At 45.6% G+C, this 19,504-nt stretch overlaps 1 protein-coding gene across 1 annotated transcript in view; it reads left to right on the top strand.

Moving 5' to 3' along the window:
* SLC18A2 (solute carrier family 18 member A2) overlaps positions 1-19,504 on the top strand; it is a gene marked incomplete at its 3' end in the record, with an annotated part of 39,212 nt that overhangs the window by 13,453 nt on the left and 6,255 nt on the right. The window contains exons 10-15 of the mRNA XM_082854614.1: positions 1,609-1,704; positions 15,130-15,208; positions 15,376-15,427; positions 16,687-16,750; positions 18,481-18,600; positions 18,741-18,874. Coding sequence (XP_082710740.1) covers positions 1,609-1,704; positions 15,130-15,208; positions 15,376-15,427; positions 16,687-16,750; positions 18,481-18,600; positions 18,741-18,874 — 545 coding nt within the window. The remainder of the gene's footprint in view (positions 1-1,608; positions 1,705-15,129; positions 15,209-15,375; positions 15,428-16,686; positions 16,751-18,480; positions 18,601-18,740; positions 18,875-19,504) is intronic.

Below are 19,504 nucleotides of genomic sequence, written 5' to 3'. Positions count from 1 at the left end.
CCCTGGAGCCCTGGCTGTCCGAACTGGGGGGTGAGGACATGTGTGGTGAGAGATGGGGGCCCAGAGATGCGAGTCCCTGCACCTTGGGGCACACGTGTGGGCAGGCTGTGCTGCCTGGGCCCTCACTGTCTCACCCCTACCCACCCTTGGAGGAAATATAGAAATCCAGCTGGCACTCAGGGTCGGGCTGTCGGCAGGTCCGGGTAGCCTGGATGGTGGGGTGTGGGGTGGAGCTGGGGGGCAGGCGGTGTCTCGTTTGTACCGCTGGGGTTTAGTTTACAGAGGCGACTGAGTGACGAGATGACATGGAGAGATTAATACCGCCAAAGGATGATTTTATTACTTATGTTTCTGGAGAAAAGGGGGCATGCCACGTCGCTCAGGGCCACATGGGGAGGCACTAGGTTTGGTCAGGAGGCAGAAAGGGGCGAGGGGAAGACCCAGGCCAGAACCTAGGCGTTTGCATGAGAAAGTGGATTTCCCATGGGAAAGGTAGGGGAGGGTAAGCAGTTTAGGATTGGCTAGTTTAAATAATTCCAGTCTGGGTGCTCTCCCCAGTTGCCTGGGTGGATTTAGGGCAGGAGATACTGGTGAGGTGGGTGAGAGTTAGATAAAGCAGGGACTCAGAGTATGGGTTCCAGATCACAGGGGAGACTTGAACAACTCTGGTTGTTAGCTTGGCCCTGTAATTAACGTCAAATAGACAAATACAGAATTTAAGGAAACACGGAATAGGTGGGTGAGGGGAGTCCAGCCATTTCAGCAGCATTTTTATGTTCTGTCTTTAAATGCTACAAAGGATGAAAAAATCTTTCATCGTATGTAAACACCTTAATTATGATTGCACAATGTTGTTTGAATCAGGAGTCTAGCAAATTAGAGGTTCCACGGCACACAGCGCAGGAGGCTCTCAGAACAATGGGGACGGCAGTTTGTTTTTTTCCAGCTGGTTCTGCATTTACGAAGTGTTCTGGTTAACACAGTGATAATGGATATTTGCATGGATACCCTATAGGTACAGCTGATTTAAAAAAAATCCCTCAACAGCATGTTTGCACTGAATGCACTTGAATTTTGGGCAACTAAGGGCATCGTTAGAAATATCTGTGTTTGTTATACGGTGAAACATAGGTGTAGGAGCCTCAGGTTGCCTGAGTCTGTGTGTGGTCAGCCTGAGCTGCTGAGTAGCCTCAAGCAAGTTACTGCATTAATAACTTGGATTTCTTCATTAATAATAATGAATAATAATAATAACAAATAATAATGAAGTAATGAAATAATATTATAATCATTAATAACTTGGATTTCTCCATTTCTTCATTAATAAATTGGGAAGGTTAAACCTAGTGATCACTAAACCTCCCTCCACTTCCACACTTTATGACTCTGGGATTCTAGTTGTTTTAAGTCATAATAATAATTTCAAAAGCAACACTCCCCACTATCCCTTTGACCTGTCATTTGTCTTTTTCTTACAAAAGTAGACGTTCTGGGTATCTGCGCTGATTGTTCTGGCTGTGGGCACATGGGATTTAACTGTGTTGGGAAATGGTAGGGGACACTTGAGACCCAAAACAGAAGGACACTAACCTTCTTCCTCCCTTTAAGGATCCATCTGCTTTGCAAACATGGGGATTGCCATGCTGGAGCCAGCCCTGCCCATCTGGATGATGGAGACCATGTGTTCCCACAAGTGGCAGCTGGGTAAGACTGGGCCGCGAGTTTCTGGTTCTAGAATTTTTGTCCCCAGGTTGGGTCTCATTATTGTAGTCCTTCTGAGCTGCCGGTAGCAGGATGATAAAGTGATTGTTTCTGTTTGTCACTTAATGGGGTCAGTGCTTAGGTTAGCAATGAGCTTTGGGGTTTGTTTTGGCTCCAGTTTTTGTATCACCCCTGATAGAGGCATAATTAATATCAAGGCATCAGACCTGGGCAGAAATGAGAGATGAAAAATACATTCAGCATTTCCTCACACTTATGAACTGGACAAGTTATATTAAATATATGTGGACAGTAATAACATTCATGGGAAAGAGAACAACAAACGTAGTTTTATTTTTTTTAATTGAACTGTAGTTGATTTACAGTGTTCCGTTAGTTTCTGGTGTACAGCAAAGTGATTCAGTTATACATACGTATACGTATTCTTTTTCATATTCTTTTCCATTATGGTTTACTATAGGATATGGAATATAGTTCCCTGTGCTATACAGTAGGACCTTGTTGTTTATCTATTTTATATATAGTAGTTTGTATCTGCTAATCCCTAACTCCTAATTTATCCCTCCCCCCACCTTCCCCGTTTGGTAACCATAGGTTTATCTTCTATGTGTGTGAGTCTGTTTCCTAAATAAGTTCATTTGTGTCATATTTTAGATTCTACATATAAGTGGTAACACATGCTGTTTCTTTTTCTCTGTCTGACTTACTTCACTTAGTATGATAATCTCTAGGTCGGTCTGTGTTGCTGCAAATGGCATTATTTCATTCTTTTTAATGGCTGAGTAGTATTCCATTGTGTATATGTACCACATCTTCTTTATCCATTACAAACTGTTTTTAAGAGGATGAATTTTTGAAGGTATTTTTTATTTAGAAAGTAATTCATGCTTATTGTTAAAAAATCAAAGTACAGGGACTGAGGAAGTAAAACTTGTAAAAATCTCATATTCATCTCTCCCCCTCTCCCAGCCCAGTCCTCTGTGACATTCATTGTTAATAGTCCTGTGTGTCTATTCCTCCATTGTTCTGCATTGATCACCATCTTTGTGAAATGCCTGAAAAACCCAACCCATGTGGAATCTTGCCATTTACACACTGTGTGACCTCCTGTTTTTCTATGTTTCTGTGTCAAAATGGGTAGATTTACTTTTCACAATTAATTAAATTTTATTTTTTATCAACGTTACACATGTACACACTTTTTAAGTTAAATATGTTATAAAAATCATAATGAAAAAGCAGCAGTCTTTGCCCCATGCCTCCTCATCTCCAAATCTCTTCCTCAGATTTGATCACCTTCAACTCTTTTAGTTGTTTCTTCTGCTAATTTCCTTTATGTCTCTAAATAATGTGTACACTCCTATTTTTTGATTTTCCAATTTCTGACATTGTCCACCAGCTTCCTAATACAGTAGATGAGGATTTAATGCCATTATTGCTTTACCTGAAAATATCAACCAACCAACTCACATGTTTTCTCACCTTCTGTTCTCCTGAAACAATTGTATTACAGGTTTGGTTAGATTGGCATTCAGTATTGACATTATTGTGACTATGTAAATATTATTCAAAGACGAGCTCTGTAGGGTTCTGTGATTATTTCTTTTCTTTTTTACAAACTTTCTGTTTTTCCTGGAGTTAGTAATTATGGTGACTTTCTGTTTTCTTAGTTTTCTGTGTAGGATTTATGAATATATCCCTCAAACTCTTTTGCAGAGATGAAAGACCCTCTAAATATGGACAAGTACCTCCACAGACCTAACCTTTCTGTGTTTTTGCTTGTTTGTGGACATCTGTCCCACATCATTCTGACTTCCTGCTCCAGTCTAGAGTTGTTCCCTAGGCCATCCAGAGATTTTCGTCTTCTAATATCTGGGCGTCTTCTTTGCCTCTCTTCTGTTTCCTGTATCCTCCTCTCCTGTATTCCTCTCTTTCGGTTTACTTTCTCGTTATGCTGGAACCCGTCCTCCAGCAGCTTCCTGAGAGGGGGTGCACGGCAGGTAAAGTTCTCTGGGGTCCTGCTTATCAGCAGCATCTTTATGCTTCCCTCAACTTTATCCCGAGTTTGGTTGACTTAGTCTGTTTGGGTGTATAATTCTTGGTTGGAAATCCTTTTCCTTCAGAGTCTTGAGGCCAGGGTTGCTGTTGTCTTCGGGCACGCAGGGTTGCTGTTGAGGAGGCCAGTGTCCTCATTCCCCGTCTTCTGTAGGAGCTCGAAGGATCTTCTCTTCCTCTCTAGGTTATGAGCATCCATGATGCTGATTTGCAGGGAGTCTTTTCCTCCACTGTGCTGGGCACTTGCTTGTTCAGCCTCTTCATTTGGGAAATCCCTTCTTTCAGTTCTGGGAAACCTTTTTGTATTATTTCTTTAATCCCTCCCCCTCTTCCATTTTCTTTCTTCTCTTTTCTGCTACTCAGGTTGGTTGGATGTTGGGACCTCAGTGTTTTACACTTAATTTCTTCTTTTGCCTTCCCTTATTTCCATTGATTTCTTCATCCTCCTCCTCTAAACTCTCTTGAACTTTTACAGTTGCTGGCATCGTATCACACTTTTGAAGAGCCCTTTCCCATTTGCCCTAAGTGGTTTTGTGTACGTGTGGGGCGGTGGAGGGATGTTGAAATGACACCCTTTACCATTCAGTGGGGAGACTTCTCTTCACCTCCCATTTCAGCCTCTTGTGACATCCCTGATCTCCATGCTGCCTGGGGTCCCTGAACCTTTTCAGTTCAGTTTCTCTAAAGAAACCTTCTCCTGCTAGGTGAACCACTGAGGGCTGGGGGTCCAACCGCTCTCTTTCTGGTTGACAGCCTCCGCCCTCAGCCTTATGTTCACAGTACCTGGAGCCTTCCGTTCCTTAATTTTCTGGGTTCTGAGGCACAGAGGTCTTGCTGCTTCTGCCCGCTCCGTGAGCAGGTGGAAGGTTCCAGTGCTCTGGGCTGTGTCCCTCTCTGCTCTCCCTCCCCTTGCTCCTCCCTCTCGCTGCTTTTTCCCCTTTCATTTTGCCTCTCCTTGGGCAGACGGGGGAGGGTCTATAGTTTTCTTTTATTCCTTTACTAAAATTTAAATGGAATTTAGAGTGGGAATAGAGGAAAGCTCGTAGATTCAGTCTGCCCTGTTTAACTGGAAAGCCATCATTCCTTCTGCTCTGATTGCCTTTTATTCCATGTTAAGGTTATACCATACCTTTGGTATATACCATATACCATTTTCTACCAGTCCTTATTGCTGGACATCTAGGTCCATTCCAGTTTTGCCATCAGAAACCATACTGCAGTGAAATATCCTTTCCACGTATTCTGCGCATGTTTGGAAGTACATATATCTGTAGGGCAAATTCCTAAACTTAAACTGGCATTTTGATATTTGGTAGCATTGTATTAACACGGGTAGTATCAATCTTTTCCAGTAGAGTGTGTGAGAAAGGGGGTCTCATTTTTTTTTTTTTACATCTTTATTGGGGTATAATTGCTTTACAATGGTGTGTCAGTTTCTGCTTTACAACAAAGTGAATCAGTTATACATATACATATGTTCCCATGTCTCTTCCCTCTTGCGTCTCCCTCCCTCCCACCCTCCCTATCCCACCCCTCAAGGTGGTCACAAACCACCAAGCTGATCTCCCTGTGCCATGGGGCTGCTTCCCACTAGCTATCTCTTTTACGTTTGGTAGTGTATATATGTCCATGCCACTCTCTCACTTTGTCACAGCTCACCCTTCCCCCTCCCCGTGTCCTCAAGTCCATGCTGTAGTAGGTCTGTGTCTTTATTCCCGTCCTAGCCCTAGGCTCTTCAAGACATTTTTTTTTCTTAGATTCCATATATTTTCTTTTCTCCTTCTGACTGACTTCACTCTGTATGACAGACTCCAGGTCCATCCACCTCACTACAGATAACTCAATTTTGTTTCTTTTTATGGTTGAGTAATACTCCATTGTATATATGTGCCACATTTTCTTTATCCATTCATCTGTTATGGACACTTAGGTTGCTTCCATGTCCTGGCTATTGTAAACAGAGCTGCAATGAACATTTTGGTACATGACTTTTTGTGTGTGTGTGTGTGTGGTACACGGGCCTCTCACTGTTGTGGCCTCTCCCGTTGTGGAGCACAGGCTCCAGACGCGCAGGCTCAGCGGCCATGGCTCACAGGCCCAGCCGCTCCACGGCATGTGGGATCTTCCCGGACCGGGGCACGAACCCGTGTCCCCTGCATTGGCAGGCGGACTCTCAACCACTGTGCCACCAGGGAAGCCCACATGACTCTTTTTGAATTATGGTTTTCTCAGGGTATATGCCCAGTAGTGGGATTGCTGGGTCATATGGTAATTCTATTTGTAGTTTTTTTTTTTTTTTTTTTTTTGTGGTACGCGGGCCTCTCACTGTGGTGGCCTCTCCCGCTGCGGAGCACAGGCTCCGGACGCGCAGGCTCAGCGGCCATGGCTCACAGGCCCAGCCGCTCCGTGGCATGTAGGATCCTCCTGGACCGGGGCACGAACCTGCGTCCCCTGCATCAGCAGGCGGACTCTCAACCACTGCGCCACCAGGGAAGCCCCTATTTGTAGTTTTTTAAGGAACCTCCATACTGTTCTCCATAGTGGCTGTATCAATTCACATTCCCACCAACAGTGCAAGAGGGTTCCCTTTTCTCCACACCCTCTCCAGCATTTATTGTTTCTAGATTGTTTGATGATGGCCATTGTGAGATGATATCTCATTGTAGTTTTGATTTGCATTTCTCTAATGATTAATGATGTTGAGCATTCTTTCATGTGTTTGTTGGCATCTGTATGGGGTCTCATTTTGATTTAGTTTTACAAATTCTTTGTGAGTGAAATTGAGCACCTTTTCATATGTTTATTATCCATATCTATTCCGTTTACTGTGAACTTCTTATTAATATCCTTTACCCATTTTTTCTATTGAGTTTTGTCCTTTTTTAAAAATTGATTTTAAGTGTTCTTTGTATGTTATTAATCCTTTATCAGATGTTTTGCAAATATTGCCCTTTGTTGTGTGTCTTTTGACTTTATAGGTGGGATTTTATTTTATTTTATTTTAAATTTAAAAAATTTTTTTTTTTTTAAACATCTTTATTGGAGTATAATTGCTTTACAATGGTATGTTAGTTTCAGCTTCACAACAAAATGAATCAGTTATATATATACATATATTCCCATATCTCTTCCCGCTTGCGTCTCCCTCCCTCCCACCCTCCCTATCCCACCCCTCCAGGCGGTCACAAAGCACCGAGCTGATCTCCCTGTGCTATGCGGCTGCTTCCCACTAGCTATCTACCTTACGTTTGGTAGTGTATATATGTCCATGCCTCTTTATCGCTTTGTCATCGTTTACCCTTCCCCCTCCCCATAGCCTCAAGTCCATTCTCTAGTAAGTCTGTGTCTTTATTCCTGTTTCACCCCTAGGTTTTTCATGACATTTTTTTTTTTTTAAATTCCATATATATGTGTTAGCATATGGTATTTGTCTCTCTCTTTCTGACTTACTTCACTCTGTATGACAGACTCTAGGTCTATCCACCTCATTACAAATAGCTCAATTTCGTCTCTTTTTATGGCTGAGTAATATTCCATTGTATATATGTGCCACATCTTCTTTATCCATTCATCCGATGATGGACACTTAGGTTGTTTCCATCTCTGGGCTATTGTAAATAGAGCTGCAATGAACATTTTGGTACATGACTCTTTTTGAATTATGGTTTTCTCAGGGTATATGCCCAGTAGTGGGATTGCTGGGTCATATGGTAGTTCTATTTGTAGCTTTTTAAGGAACCTCCATACTGTTCTCCACAGTGGCTGTATCAATTTACATTCCCACCAACAGTGTAAGAGGGTTCCCTTTTCTCCACACCCTCTCCAGCATTTATTGTTTCTAGATTGTTTGATGATGGCCATTGTGAGATGATATCTCATTGTAGTTTTTTTTTTTTTTGCGGTACGTGGTCCTCTCAGTGCTGTGGCCTCTCCCGCTGCGGAGCGCAGGCTCAGCGGCCATGGCTCACGGGCCCAGCCGCTCCGCGGCACGTGGGATCCTCCCGGATCGGGTCACGAACCCATGTGCCCTGCATCGGCAGGCGGACTCTAAACCACTGCGCCACCAGGGAAGCCCCTCATTGTAGTTTTGATTTGCATTTCTCTAATGATTAATGATGTTGAGCATTCTTTCATGTGTTTGTTGGCATCTGTATGGGGTCTCATTTTGATTTAGTTTTACAAATTCTTTGTGAGTGAAATTGAGCACCTTTTCATATGTTTATTATCCATATCTATTCCGTTTACTGTGAACTTCTTATTAATATCCTTTACCCATTTTTTCTATTGAGTTTTGTCCTTTTTTAAAAATTGATTTTAAGTGTTCTTTGTATGTTATTAATCCTTTATCAGATGTTTTGCAAATATTGCCCTTTGTTGTGTGTCTTTTGACTTTATAGGTGGGATTTTATTTTATTTTATTTTAAATTTTTAAAATTTTTTTTTTTTAAACATCTTTATTGGAGTATAATTGCTTTACAATGGTATGTTAGTTTCAGCTTCACAACAAAATGAATCAGTTATATATATACATATATTCCCATATCTCTTCCCGCTTGCGTCTCCCTCCCTCCCACCCTCCCTATCCCACCCCTCCAGGCGGTCACAAAGCACCGAGCTGATCTCCCTGTGCTATGCGGCTGCTTCCCACTAGCTATCTACCTTACGTTTGGTAGTGTATATATGTCCATGCCTCTTTATCGCTTTGTCATCGTTTACCCTTCCCCCTCCCCATAGCCTCAAGTCCATTCTCTAGTAAGTCTGTGTCTTTATTCCTGTTTCACCCCTAGGTTTTTCATGACATTTTTTTTTTTTTAAATTCCATATATATGTGTTAGCATATGGTATTTGTCTCTCTCTTTCTGACTTACTTCACTCTGTATGACAGACTCTAGGTCTATCCACCTCATTACAAATAGCTCAATTTCGTCTCTTTTTATGGCTGAGTAATATTCCATTGTATATATGTGCCACATCTTCTTTATCCATTCATCCGATGATGGACACTTAGGTTGTTTCCATCTCTGGGCTATTGTAAATAGAGCTGCAATGAACATTTTGGTACATGACTCTTTTTGAATTATGGTTTTCTCAGGGTATATGCCCAGTAGTGGGATTGCTGGGTCATATGGTAGTTCTATTTGTAGCTTTTTAAGGAACCTCCATACTGTTCTCCACAGTGGCTGTATCAATTTACATTCCCACCAACAGTGTAAGAGGGTTCCCTTTTCTCCACACCCTCTCCAGCATTTATTGTTTCTAGATTGTTTGATGATGGCCATTGTGAGATGATATCTCATTGTAGTTTTTTTTTTTTTTGCGGTACGTGGTCCTCTCAGTGCTGTGGCCTCTCCCGCTGCGGAGCGCAGGCTCAGCGGCCATGGCTCACGGGCCCAGCCGCTCCGCGGCACGTGGGATCCTCCCGGATCGGGTCACGAACCCATGTGCCCTGCATCGGCAGGCGGACTCTAAACCACTGCGCCACCAGGGAAGCCCCTCATTGTAGTTTTGATTTGCATTTCTCTAATGATTAATGATGTTGAGCATTCTTTCATGTGTTTGTTGGCATCTGTATGGGGTCTCATTTTGATTTAGTTTTACAAATTCTTTGTGAGTGAAATTGAGCACCTTTTCATATGTTTATTATCCATATCTATTCCGTTTACTGTGAACTTCTTATTAATATCCTTTACCCATTTTTTCTATTGAGTTTTGTCCTTTTTTAAAAATTGATTTTAAGTGTTCTTTGTATGTTATTAATCCTTTATCAGATGTTTTGCAAATATTGCCCTTTGTTGTGTGTCTTTTGACTTTATAGGTGGGATTTTATTTTATTTTATTTTAAATTTTTAAAATTTTTTACCACTCGGAACATTTAAAATGCTCTGAGTCAGATTTAGCAAGCTTCCCCTTTACGTCATTGTCATTTCAATTCAGGCTCAGGAAGGCCTTTCCTATGCCAAGACTATTTTTTCACTATGTTTTCCTCCAGTAAATTTGTGATTTATTTTTTACATTAAGCTCTTGGATTTACATGGAATTCATTTTGCTATAAGGTGTGTGACAGGGATCTGGTGTTACTGTTTTCTTTATGGCTGGCCAGCCCTACAGCCAGGAACCCTAGGAGTCCATCTGGTATTTCCCACGTCTGTCATGCTGGAAATGACCGTGTGTTCTTGGGTCTGTTTCTGGATTTCTCTCTTGTGTTCCGTTTGTCTGCTTGTATTCCTGTGTCAATACCCTCCTATTTAATTAGCTTGAGAATACTGCTTAGTACACGGAAGGCTAGTCCCCGCACACACATTTCTTTAAGAATTTATCAACTGTCCTTCCTAGGGGTTTACTTTCTTTTCACCTTACACACTGACATCTTCAGGTGGAGACTCTCAGTTCTGAATACCACTTGTTAGTGCCCCCAACCTTCCTCAGGTGAACTTGCATTCCCTTTGTGGAGGCGTCCTGGCAGATGCTGCCTCCTGGTTTGGGCTGGTCCCTGATCTTCCGGCCTCACTCCAATTGGCCTGGCCTGAGCACTAGTCCCTTTGGGTTCTGCATTGAATTTCTGTGTTCGTTCATTAAAAAAACCCAAAAATCCTTCATTAAAAAGCCCCAAATGGTTGGAGGTCGGGCCAGATGTGGAAGGACTGCTAAAGGGTGTGAGGTTTCTTTTTGGGGGTGATGGAAGCGTTCTGGAGTTAAATCATGGTGATGGTTGCACAGTCCTGTGAATATACTAAAACCCAGGGAACTGTGCACTTTAAAACGGTGACTTGCATGGTTTGTGGATTATGCCGCAAAACCAAACCAGGCCCCCAACAACGAATCATTCAGTGAAGCAGGAAAGATTCTGGGAGGTAAACTAAGGCTAGTTCTTAGCAGGAATTTCGCTCTGAACTTCCTGGCCATGGAGAGAGCAGAGGAAACCCAAAGGCTCTCAAAGGTTCTAAGGAGAGCTCGCCACTTTGCAGGAGGGGTGGACTTTTTCTGTCCTCGAGTTAGCGAATAGCAGCTTTGCAAAAGATGAGGAGACATTCTTCGTGTCTCAGCGCTGGTACCGGCGGATGACACCACGGGAGCTGTTTTTCTAGGGCTCTTTCCCTCTGTGCCTGTGCTGATCGGCGCCTTCAGGTCTCCTCAGGAGGCTCCCTGTGTCGGTGGCGCGTGGCTGTGAGTGGAGCTCCCATGTTGGCTTTGCACGTGCTCCTGGGCAGAGACGCTTTCCTGGTGTTTCTGTTTTCTCCACTTAACTGACTTATCACCCTAATTGAACACGTCCTGGCCACGTGCAGCGCTCTCCAGCTGCTTTGCCCTATTCTTCTCCAGACACAGCCCGAGGCTTTCTGTAGAAAGTCTTTCACGTCAGTCAGGGACCCAGGCCATCCGGTTAGACAGCAGGCCGCAGGCTGCGTAGATTTCATCAGGAGGTCCTCTTGTGGGGCTTATCACCCCGGCCAGATGTTCCCCCGACCCTGTACCTTTCCACCAGTGAGATGGCTCCTTCCTCGTCTCAGAGCTAGACTTGGGTTTCCTCAAGAGAATCAGATTTCTGTTCCCGTTTGCAGTGTCATCTCCAGTGAGGGGAAGCTCTCCTCTTAGGTGGGCCTTGCCACCTCGCGGCCCCCTCTCCTGAGCGCCTCAGGCCCCTCCGAGCCTGGGTGAGGAGGCCCCTGGGTGGGCCTGTCCCCGAGGCGAGGACCCAGCTCTAGCAGGTGGCACAGGACTTCCCCGGAGGCCCGGGCAGCTCAGCCCCTCCCTGTGTGAGCTCTCTCCAGCCCCGTGTGGAAACGGAAGCCGTTCTACCTTTTGCTTCTCTGATTGTTTCTGGAGAAAGACTGTAAGATTTGAAGTAAAGCAAAACAGTCTTATGAGCTGCGTAGGGGACGCATGATTGTTCTTGTTGAACGCGGTGTTTTGGGCCATCCTTCTGGGGGAGGTAAAGACGCAGCCATCCCTGCTCCAGAGGCTCCCTTGCAAGCCCGTCCCTCAAACTCCTTGTGCTGCCACTTGGGCGTGGCCCTGGGTTTGGGTTGGTGGAGAGAGAATCATCATGGCATCTCTTTACCTCAAGTCCTGGGTCAGATGACCTCTCCCTGACACCCTGAGGCATAGGGCATCAAAAAGTTCATGTTCATGGTGAGGGCTGTGACCCCAAAAGGGAAGCATAGGCTCTGAGGGGCAGGCCCCAGACAAGGGTGGAAACAGACTTTTTCTTCTGGTTCTTTAACGAGGTGTGGTGGTGCAGTGTGGGATGGAGGGAAGGACACTGGCCTGCTGGTGGGGGACCACACTGCTCCCAGCCAGCTGTGACCCCAGGCATGCCCCGCGCCAGCCTAGCTGGGTGGCAAAGACAAGATGATGGCCAACCTCCTGTGGTTCTGGAATGTGACGACTTCAGCCTCCCGAGCCTCCCTCTGGAGAGTCCAGATGGGACCACTGCCCCATTCTGGTTCCTAGCTGAGTCCTTGGGGACGACAGGGATGGGTCACCCGGAGCTCGGAAGAAGCCCGAGGCTTCATTCTCACGGTCACTTTGGGGCTGCGTGTCCAGGATCAGCTCTCTGTGGACTTTGTGATGGTCCAGGCCTCTCCCTCGTGTGCAGGTCAAGCCTGTGGTCAAAGCCAGACTTTCCATAAAGGCACCAGGGGCAGGTGGGTGGTCCCTCTTGGTTAAACGTTCTTGTATGAGCAGAGGCGAGTGAGCAGGCATCGGCACCCCAGGGGAAGAGAAGGGGTCGCGCGTGGCCCAGCCCCAGTCAACACTTCTCATGCGGCTGGGGAAAGGCCTAGAGGGAAGTCTTGTTGTGTTTGCCGGTGATACAAATTTGGGAAGGATAAAGATGTCCAGTTAGTCGCAGATTCAAAAAAATCTCCACAGGCACAAATGAAGGCCTGAAAGGAACCTGGGGGGATCCTCTGGTGAGAGTGTGAAGCCCTGCCGAAGGCTGGAAAGCACCCCAGGAAGGCGAGGTCGGGGCCCTGGAGGAAGCGCAGGTGTCTGCGCGGCAAGCCCGGTGAGCGCATGCGCCGCTGGGGCTCCACAGACTCTCGCTGTGCGGCTGCCCCAGAGGGGCGTGGCCGAGGGGCCAGACCTCGGAAGAGGCTTGTAGGATTCCTTCAGCCCTTCTTGTTTTCCTCAGATGCTAGTGGTCCTGTGCTGTGTGCCCATCGTGGGCTGGGGCAGTTCTGGGAACCAGGTTTCAAGGTCGAGAATAACGTAAACTTGTACAGAGGGGGCCGCAGTAGGCGCCCTGCTGCTGGGGAACAACCCAGGGCCTGAGGCCGTGTTTCCTCGAGAAAGCTGAGTGGCAAGAGGGATGCCTCTCACTCTTCCCACGCGCCGGCGGGGGGCTAGGGGAGGGGGTTGAGCCAGCTTCTCCTGGCTCTGGGATGTGAACCAGGGCCGGCAGGTGGAGGTGGTGGGAGGCTTAGGGCTGGTGTCAGGATGCTGCCCTGTAGTAGGGGGCGCCCCTGAAGCGCCGTCTGGAAGAGTAGTGGGCTCCCGGCCCCAGGTTTCCCAGCAGAGCTAGACGGCCCCCTCCTGGGGCCCCGTTCCTCCCCGAGGCACACTGAGGTTTCTTTGAGTTCCGAGAGGCAGGTTCTGTGGATTGTGTGAGGTGGTGGAGGTCCTGGCGAGGCAGACGATGCTGAGGCTGTGTCAGAACAGGAAAAGGGAACTTGGAACCTGAGGTCCAAAGCGTGCCTGGCCCCGTCCGCAGCTTGAAAGTCAAGAAAGGAGGACTCTGGGCCCCCGACCACACCCTGCCTGTTGCCCCGTGGAGTAAGCCCATGCTGGACCAGCGGGGGTGCCTTCAGGGGACGGCCTTGAATACTTCCAGCTCTGTGAAGTGAACGTCCTCACGCAGGGTCTTTCCTCTAAATGGTCAGCGTGTTCTGGGCGCCTCCTGTGTGCCACCGTGGAGTTGGGCTGCCGGGAGACAGATGAAGGGGTCCCTGCCCGCGGGAGCTTACCGCAGTTTGGGGAAGGTCAGCAGGCTGGGGTGAATGGTGAGTGGGGGCTGTGTGGAGTGACAGGGCACAGGGTCAGGCTTGCGCACGTTGCCACGTGACCTTCAAAGCCTGCCCGTGAGGTGTGTGCAGTAGGAGCTGTCACCGTCTCTTGGGCTCTGAGGGGTTCAAGTGACCCACTTAATTAAGCCTTGGGTGGTAAGTTTCCAGCTGAAATGAACACCTTGTTTCATGCCTCCTAATCCCATGCTTTGGGCTTGAGAATCGGGAAGTGGGTGTTTGCTGTCTGAGGGTACAGCTGACCCTTGAACAACTCGGGGGTTAGAGGCGCAGACCCTCTGCACGGATGAAAATCCGCTGTAATTTATAGTCGGCCCTCCGTGTCTGTGGTTCCTCTGTAGCTGCTGTTCCCCATCTGTGGATTCAACCAACCATGGAGCGTGTAATACTGTAGTATTTACTATTGAAAAAAAATCTGCGTACAAATGAACCTGTGCAGTTCAAACTCATGTTGTTCAAGGGTCAACTGTATCTGCTGTCCGTGGAAAATAACATACGCTGGCTTCCAAGTCACATGCGTGAGCTCAGCACCCCACTCGCTTCAGAAAGATGTAGCTTGTCTGGGGCTTGCCCTGAGCCGGTCTGCATCCCTGCTTTGAACTTTTGGCTTCAGAGATGGTTTTCATGCTTCACTCTGGGAATCAGGAGTCACCAGCAAGCCATTCTGGCCACAAAAGATGACCACGTAGACATTTACTTATTTATTTTTCTGGCATGGAAAGATGTTCATGAAGGTTATTGAGAAAAGCAGGATGTAGGACCATAGGTATAATCCCAGATTTTTTTGAAAAACAAAAAAACCTAAATCCTGTGTACACACATTTATTTATGTATGTAAAACTTACAAGGGAAAACTGTGGCGATTATACGAGTGAAGGGGTGTGGGACAATTTTAATGTTTTTTTGCCCTCATCTTAATGTTCCTCGATTTTGTCAATGCCCGTGTCTTTCTCCTGTCGTACAAATCATGAAGGGGGTGTGGGGAGCAGAAGCAGATGCCACCACTGCTCACTGCCCATGCCGGGAGCTGTCGGTGTCATCTCCGGGTAAAGTGCGCCAGCAGGCAGAGGTGGAGGCGAGATGAAGCTGATGATAGAGGGAGGAATCTCATTTCTGGAGCGTCTCGGCAGCTTTGGGCGGCCGGATAAGCCGCGTGGGGCCCAGACAGGCTCTGGCAGCCGCAGGATATTAGCTGCTTGGGTGCAGGCCCCAGGGCTTCATTTCATCAGCTCTAATCTCTGATCACCAGCGTGGTGTCTCACAATGATTAGTTTTTCTCACATGTGACTGATATCAGTACCGATAAGGTGTCCTTTTCATACATTTGCAGGCGTTGCTTTCTTACCAGCTAGTATTTCTTATCTCATTGGAACCAATATTTTTGGGATCCTTGCGCACAAGATGGGGAGGTAAGATGAAATGAGACAACACTCCCTCTGTTATAATAATGTAGTTCTTTAAAAAAAAATTCGAAGTGTTTCTGCCTTCACGATTACAACTTATTGTTCTGATTTCCATTGAAAACTTGGATGGGGCGGAAATCACGTATTGATGGTGCTTTTTTGTTTTTTGACAGGTGGCTTTGTGCTCTTCTAGGAATGATAATTGTTGGATTCAGCATTTTATGTGTGAGTGAAAGATGACATTTGGCAAGTGGAAATAATCTGTGAATGAAACTTTTGCTTTGGGCAAGAATCACCAAGAAATATTTTATAGCAGTTTGAAGTTTGTTGACTGAGTTTTATTACATCTTCCATTTTCTTCTCATCATTTTTTGTTGTTGTTGTTTGCGGTACGCGGGCCTCTCACTGTTGTGGCCTCTTCTGTTGCGGAGCACAGGCTCCAGATGCGCAGGCTCAGCGGCCATGGCTCACGGGCCCAGCCGCTCCGCGGCATGTGGGATCTTCCCGGACCGGGGCACGAACCTGTGTCCCCTGCATCGGCAGGCGGACTTTCAACCACTGCGCCACCAGGGAAGCCCTCTCATCATTTTTTATCATCTTAAAAACTTTGGACAAGACTCTCCAAAGGGTTTATTTTTACTTCATGTTGGTTGGAAATTATTTAGAATGTTTTATTACATAGTTTTTATTTCACTTTGTAGCCCGCCCCCCAACATCTTAAACATCGCTGTGTCTTAAACACTTTAGGGCAGCTAGCCAGAAACAATAGCAAGATGTTTTTCTAGAATAAAAACATCTTCTACTAAAGGCCAGTATCTATCCCAAATGAGACCTTATGGTCCTTTTCAAAAATGGTGTATGGACGAGGCTGAACTTCCACATATGGCAGTGAACTAGCTTTTCGTGGTGGTCACATTTCAACTCCAACTGTTAAAGATTTGGAGGGTCTACTTCTGCCCAAACCTCATCCTGCTTCTCCTCCTACTTGCTCCAGGAGGGAACACGCATAACAGGCCAAAGAAATCATATCTTTGAGACTTTCCAAGATGATTTAGAGTTGGATAGCATGTTATTTTATTTATTTTTTTAAAATAAATTTATTTATTTTATTTTATTTATTTTTGGCTGTGTTGGGTCTTCGTTGCTGCGCACGCGCTTTCTCTAGTTGTGGAGAGTGGCGGCTACTCTTTGTTGCAGTGCTCAGGCATCTCATTGCAGTGGCTTCTCTTGTGATGGAGCACGGACTCTAGGCGCGTGGGCTTCAGTAGTTGTGGCATGCGGGCTCAGTAGTTGTGGCTTACGGGCTCTAGAGCGCAGGCTCAGTACCTGTGGCGCACGGGCTTAGTTGTTCCGCAGCATGTGGGATGTTCCCGGACTAGGACTCGAACCCCTGTCTCCTGCATTGGCAGGCGGATTCTTAACCACTGTGCCACCAGGGAAGCCCCAGCATGTTATTTTAGCGCAACATTTATTTTCTCTTACAGATTCCTCTTGCAAAAAACATTTATGGACTCATAGCTCCCAACTTTGGAGTTGGTTTTGCAATTGGTAAGTCACACGAGTCTTTTACCTAAATTTAAAACTTTGTTTTCCCATTACTAAGACAGAGTTCCTCTTACTTGGGCAGACTATAGCTACTCAATCTAAAATATCTAGAAGTTTGACAGGAGGCTGTGGGCAGCTTAGCTCATGTACGGCTTGTAGATCGTCCATAGAAAGGTACTGGCTTCCGTGTACTAGTCATTTATTTCCTGAAAACCGGGCATATAAAAGCCTGCTATTTACAGAAGCAAAGCGACACTCCACTGCTGAGCTTGGGCAAACAGGAGAGCTGCTTCCTCAGAATCCATTTGTTTGGGCTCATATCTGTGCACAGACCTTCTCATATGAGGCTGGGGGACAAAGAGACTTCACGTGTATTTTTTGTATAAGGTTTGGTACAGAAGAGGTAGACTGATGTATTGATGACCAGCTGTACTGCAGGAGTTTTCACAGGCAAAGGGGTTGAGTCTTTGCAGTAATGTGAGGAACAGTAAGTAATACATTAGGGAAAAACCTTGTTAATATTTTGGATAAATAGCATATGCTTTTTGTTTCTCATTTATAATATACACATTGATCATGATAAAAGTAAAGGTAAAGCTGTCACAGGGTAAAGGCAGGAGTTGACTCTTTGGTACAGTAGAAAGGGTGGAGCCTTTGTGGACCCCTTAGACCAGGTTAGGTTCTCGTAGCTTGTGTGTATGCGTATACATAACCTCTCCCAGTGCCTTTATAGCCTCAATCACAGTCGTAATTTATTTTCCAACTCCTTGTTCCTTTTGTTCTCCCCTGTGTCCCAGCAACTTGCACATGTTAGGTGATCAGTAAATACTAGTTGAATGAAAGAAATGTCCCTTACCCTCCTGCCCCTGGTGGGTGTTCGGGTAAGGGGTCTGTCATTTGAACGCCCTGCTGGGCATGTTCACAGCCCTCACCTCATTCAGCCAGTCATTATCATCTCCATTTTATCGATGGGGAGACTGATGTTCAGAGAGAGAAGGCATGACAGTGCTCACCCAGCCAGGGATTTGGGGCCAGAACTCTGAATATATGTGTGTTTCCTTTATGCTTCCTGTCCCCGACTATTCAAGAGACCAGAGATTCTAATACAGGTCTCGGAGGTGGCGGTGGCGGTTTTGGTTTTTTTAGGCAACTAAATGAGCAAAGCTCTTTCGATTTTAATTTCCTGGGTAGGGCAGGATGATCCCTCAGACTCCTTCCTGTTCTGGTTCCTTGTGATTCTCCCTAATACTTTCCAACTTTAACTCTCATAATCTAAGTGTGAGGCCACAGTGTGGATGGGGAGGGAGCTGAGTGAGGCATGTAGGTTTGCCCACTCTTTGAGGGCAAAGGACGAGTGGACCAGAAAATAGTGAATCAGGAAAACACCCACAGGAAGCAGGCTTGGGGTCCACACAGCCAGTAACCAGCATCCCTCTGGATCTGAAGAATGGCAGGTGAGTCACCAGAGGACTGGGCGCTGTCCACCAGACAGCGGAGGGCAAGGGTGAGGCAAGGTGGAGAACAGCAGATGGTGGTCTGGGTTCCAGTCTCAGCCTCAAGCGCCTTCAGTCTGTCTTCAGCCAAAGGTATGTTGCAGGGAGTTTGCCTCAAGACTTGCAGGTAGCAGTGAGAGATCTTGGCAGGGTCGTGAGTTTAGGACACAGTCCCTGACATTCAGCTCATTATTGGTTTCCATCAGTTTTCTATAGACTGTGTTCCCTGACTGTCCACAGGCATGGTGGATTCGTCAATGATGCCCATCATGGGCTACCTGGTTGACCTGCGGCACGTGTCCGTCTATGGGAGCGTGTATGCCATTGCCGATGTAGCATTTTGTATGGGATATGCTATAGGTAAGGACATTGGCTTTCAAAACAACCTTTTTTCTCAGTGCATGATTGATAATGCCTACTGAAAATTATTTAAACCTTTGCATCTTTCTGCCTACAAGACATTTAGAGAGAGCTTTATCTAATTCTCTGTTTCCTGGAAGGTCCTTCCGCTGGTGGGGCTATCGCAAAGTCAATTGGATTTCCATGGCTCATGACAATTATTGGAATAATTGATATTCTTTTTGCTCCTCTCTGCTTTTTTCTCCGAAGTCCACCTGCCAAGGAAGAAAAAATGGTAAGCAAATTTTAGGATGCAATGAAGTATTTCTGGATAATTTTAGCATGGTCTCCTGGATAGTGTCTTATGGCTTAGTTCTAAAATATATTTCTGCTCCTTTTGAACAGAACTCCCCAAATGTAAATGGTAAGAGTTCCTTTTTAGTTTATACCACATAGGGCAGCTACTTGTTTTACCGTATCGAGCATTATGTTTATATATTTTGAAGAATGAAACTATTTTTGTACATAGATTAGCAGTCAATATAGCTCTTTTCATCAACCAAATATAAACAGGGATTGTTCAATTTAATTTTCTAAGGTTCTTGAAAGTCTTGAAGATAACTTTTTTGCCTCTTGTGCTTCTAAGATCAGCCATTTTTGGTACTGTTTGCTTTTCTCCTAACCCTTACAGCTTTCAGTAATAGTGTCTTAGTCCTTACTGCATAAGATTCAGGAGATGGTTTTCATGTAGGTAACAGACGCTTATGGAAAAATATTGTTTATGCACCTTTGGGCGCATGTTAGCACGTATGTATAATGTTTAAGTTCATAATTTCATGACCAGAATCGTAGCTATAGGCAAGATGTAGTATTGAGTGTTAAGTGTTCCTTTTCTGAATAAATTCAAACTTATTGATTCTAAATT

Source organism: Leucopleurus acutus, assembly GCF_964270905.1.
Source record: "Leucopleurus acutus genome assembly, chromosome: 14".
Lineage (NCBI taxonomy): Eukaryota > Metazoa > Chordata > Mammalia > Artiodactyla > Delphinidae > Leucopleurus > Leucopleurus acutus.
The sequence above is the reverse complement of the archived record's forward strand: the minus strand, read 5'-3'. Positions and strand labels throughout refer to the sequence as shown.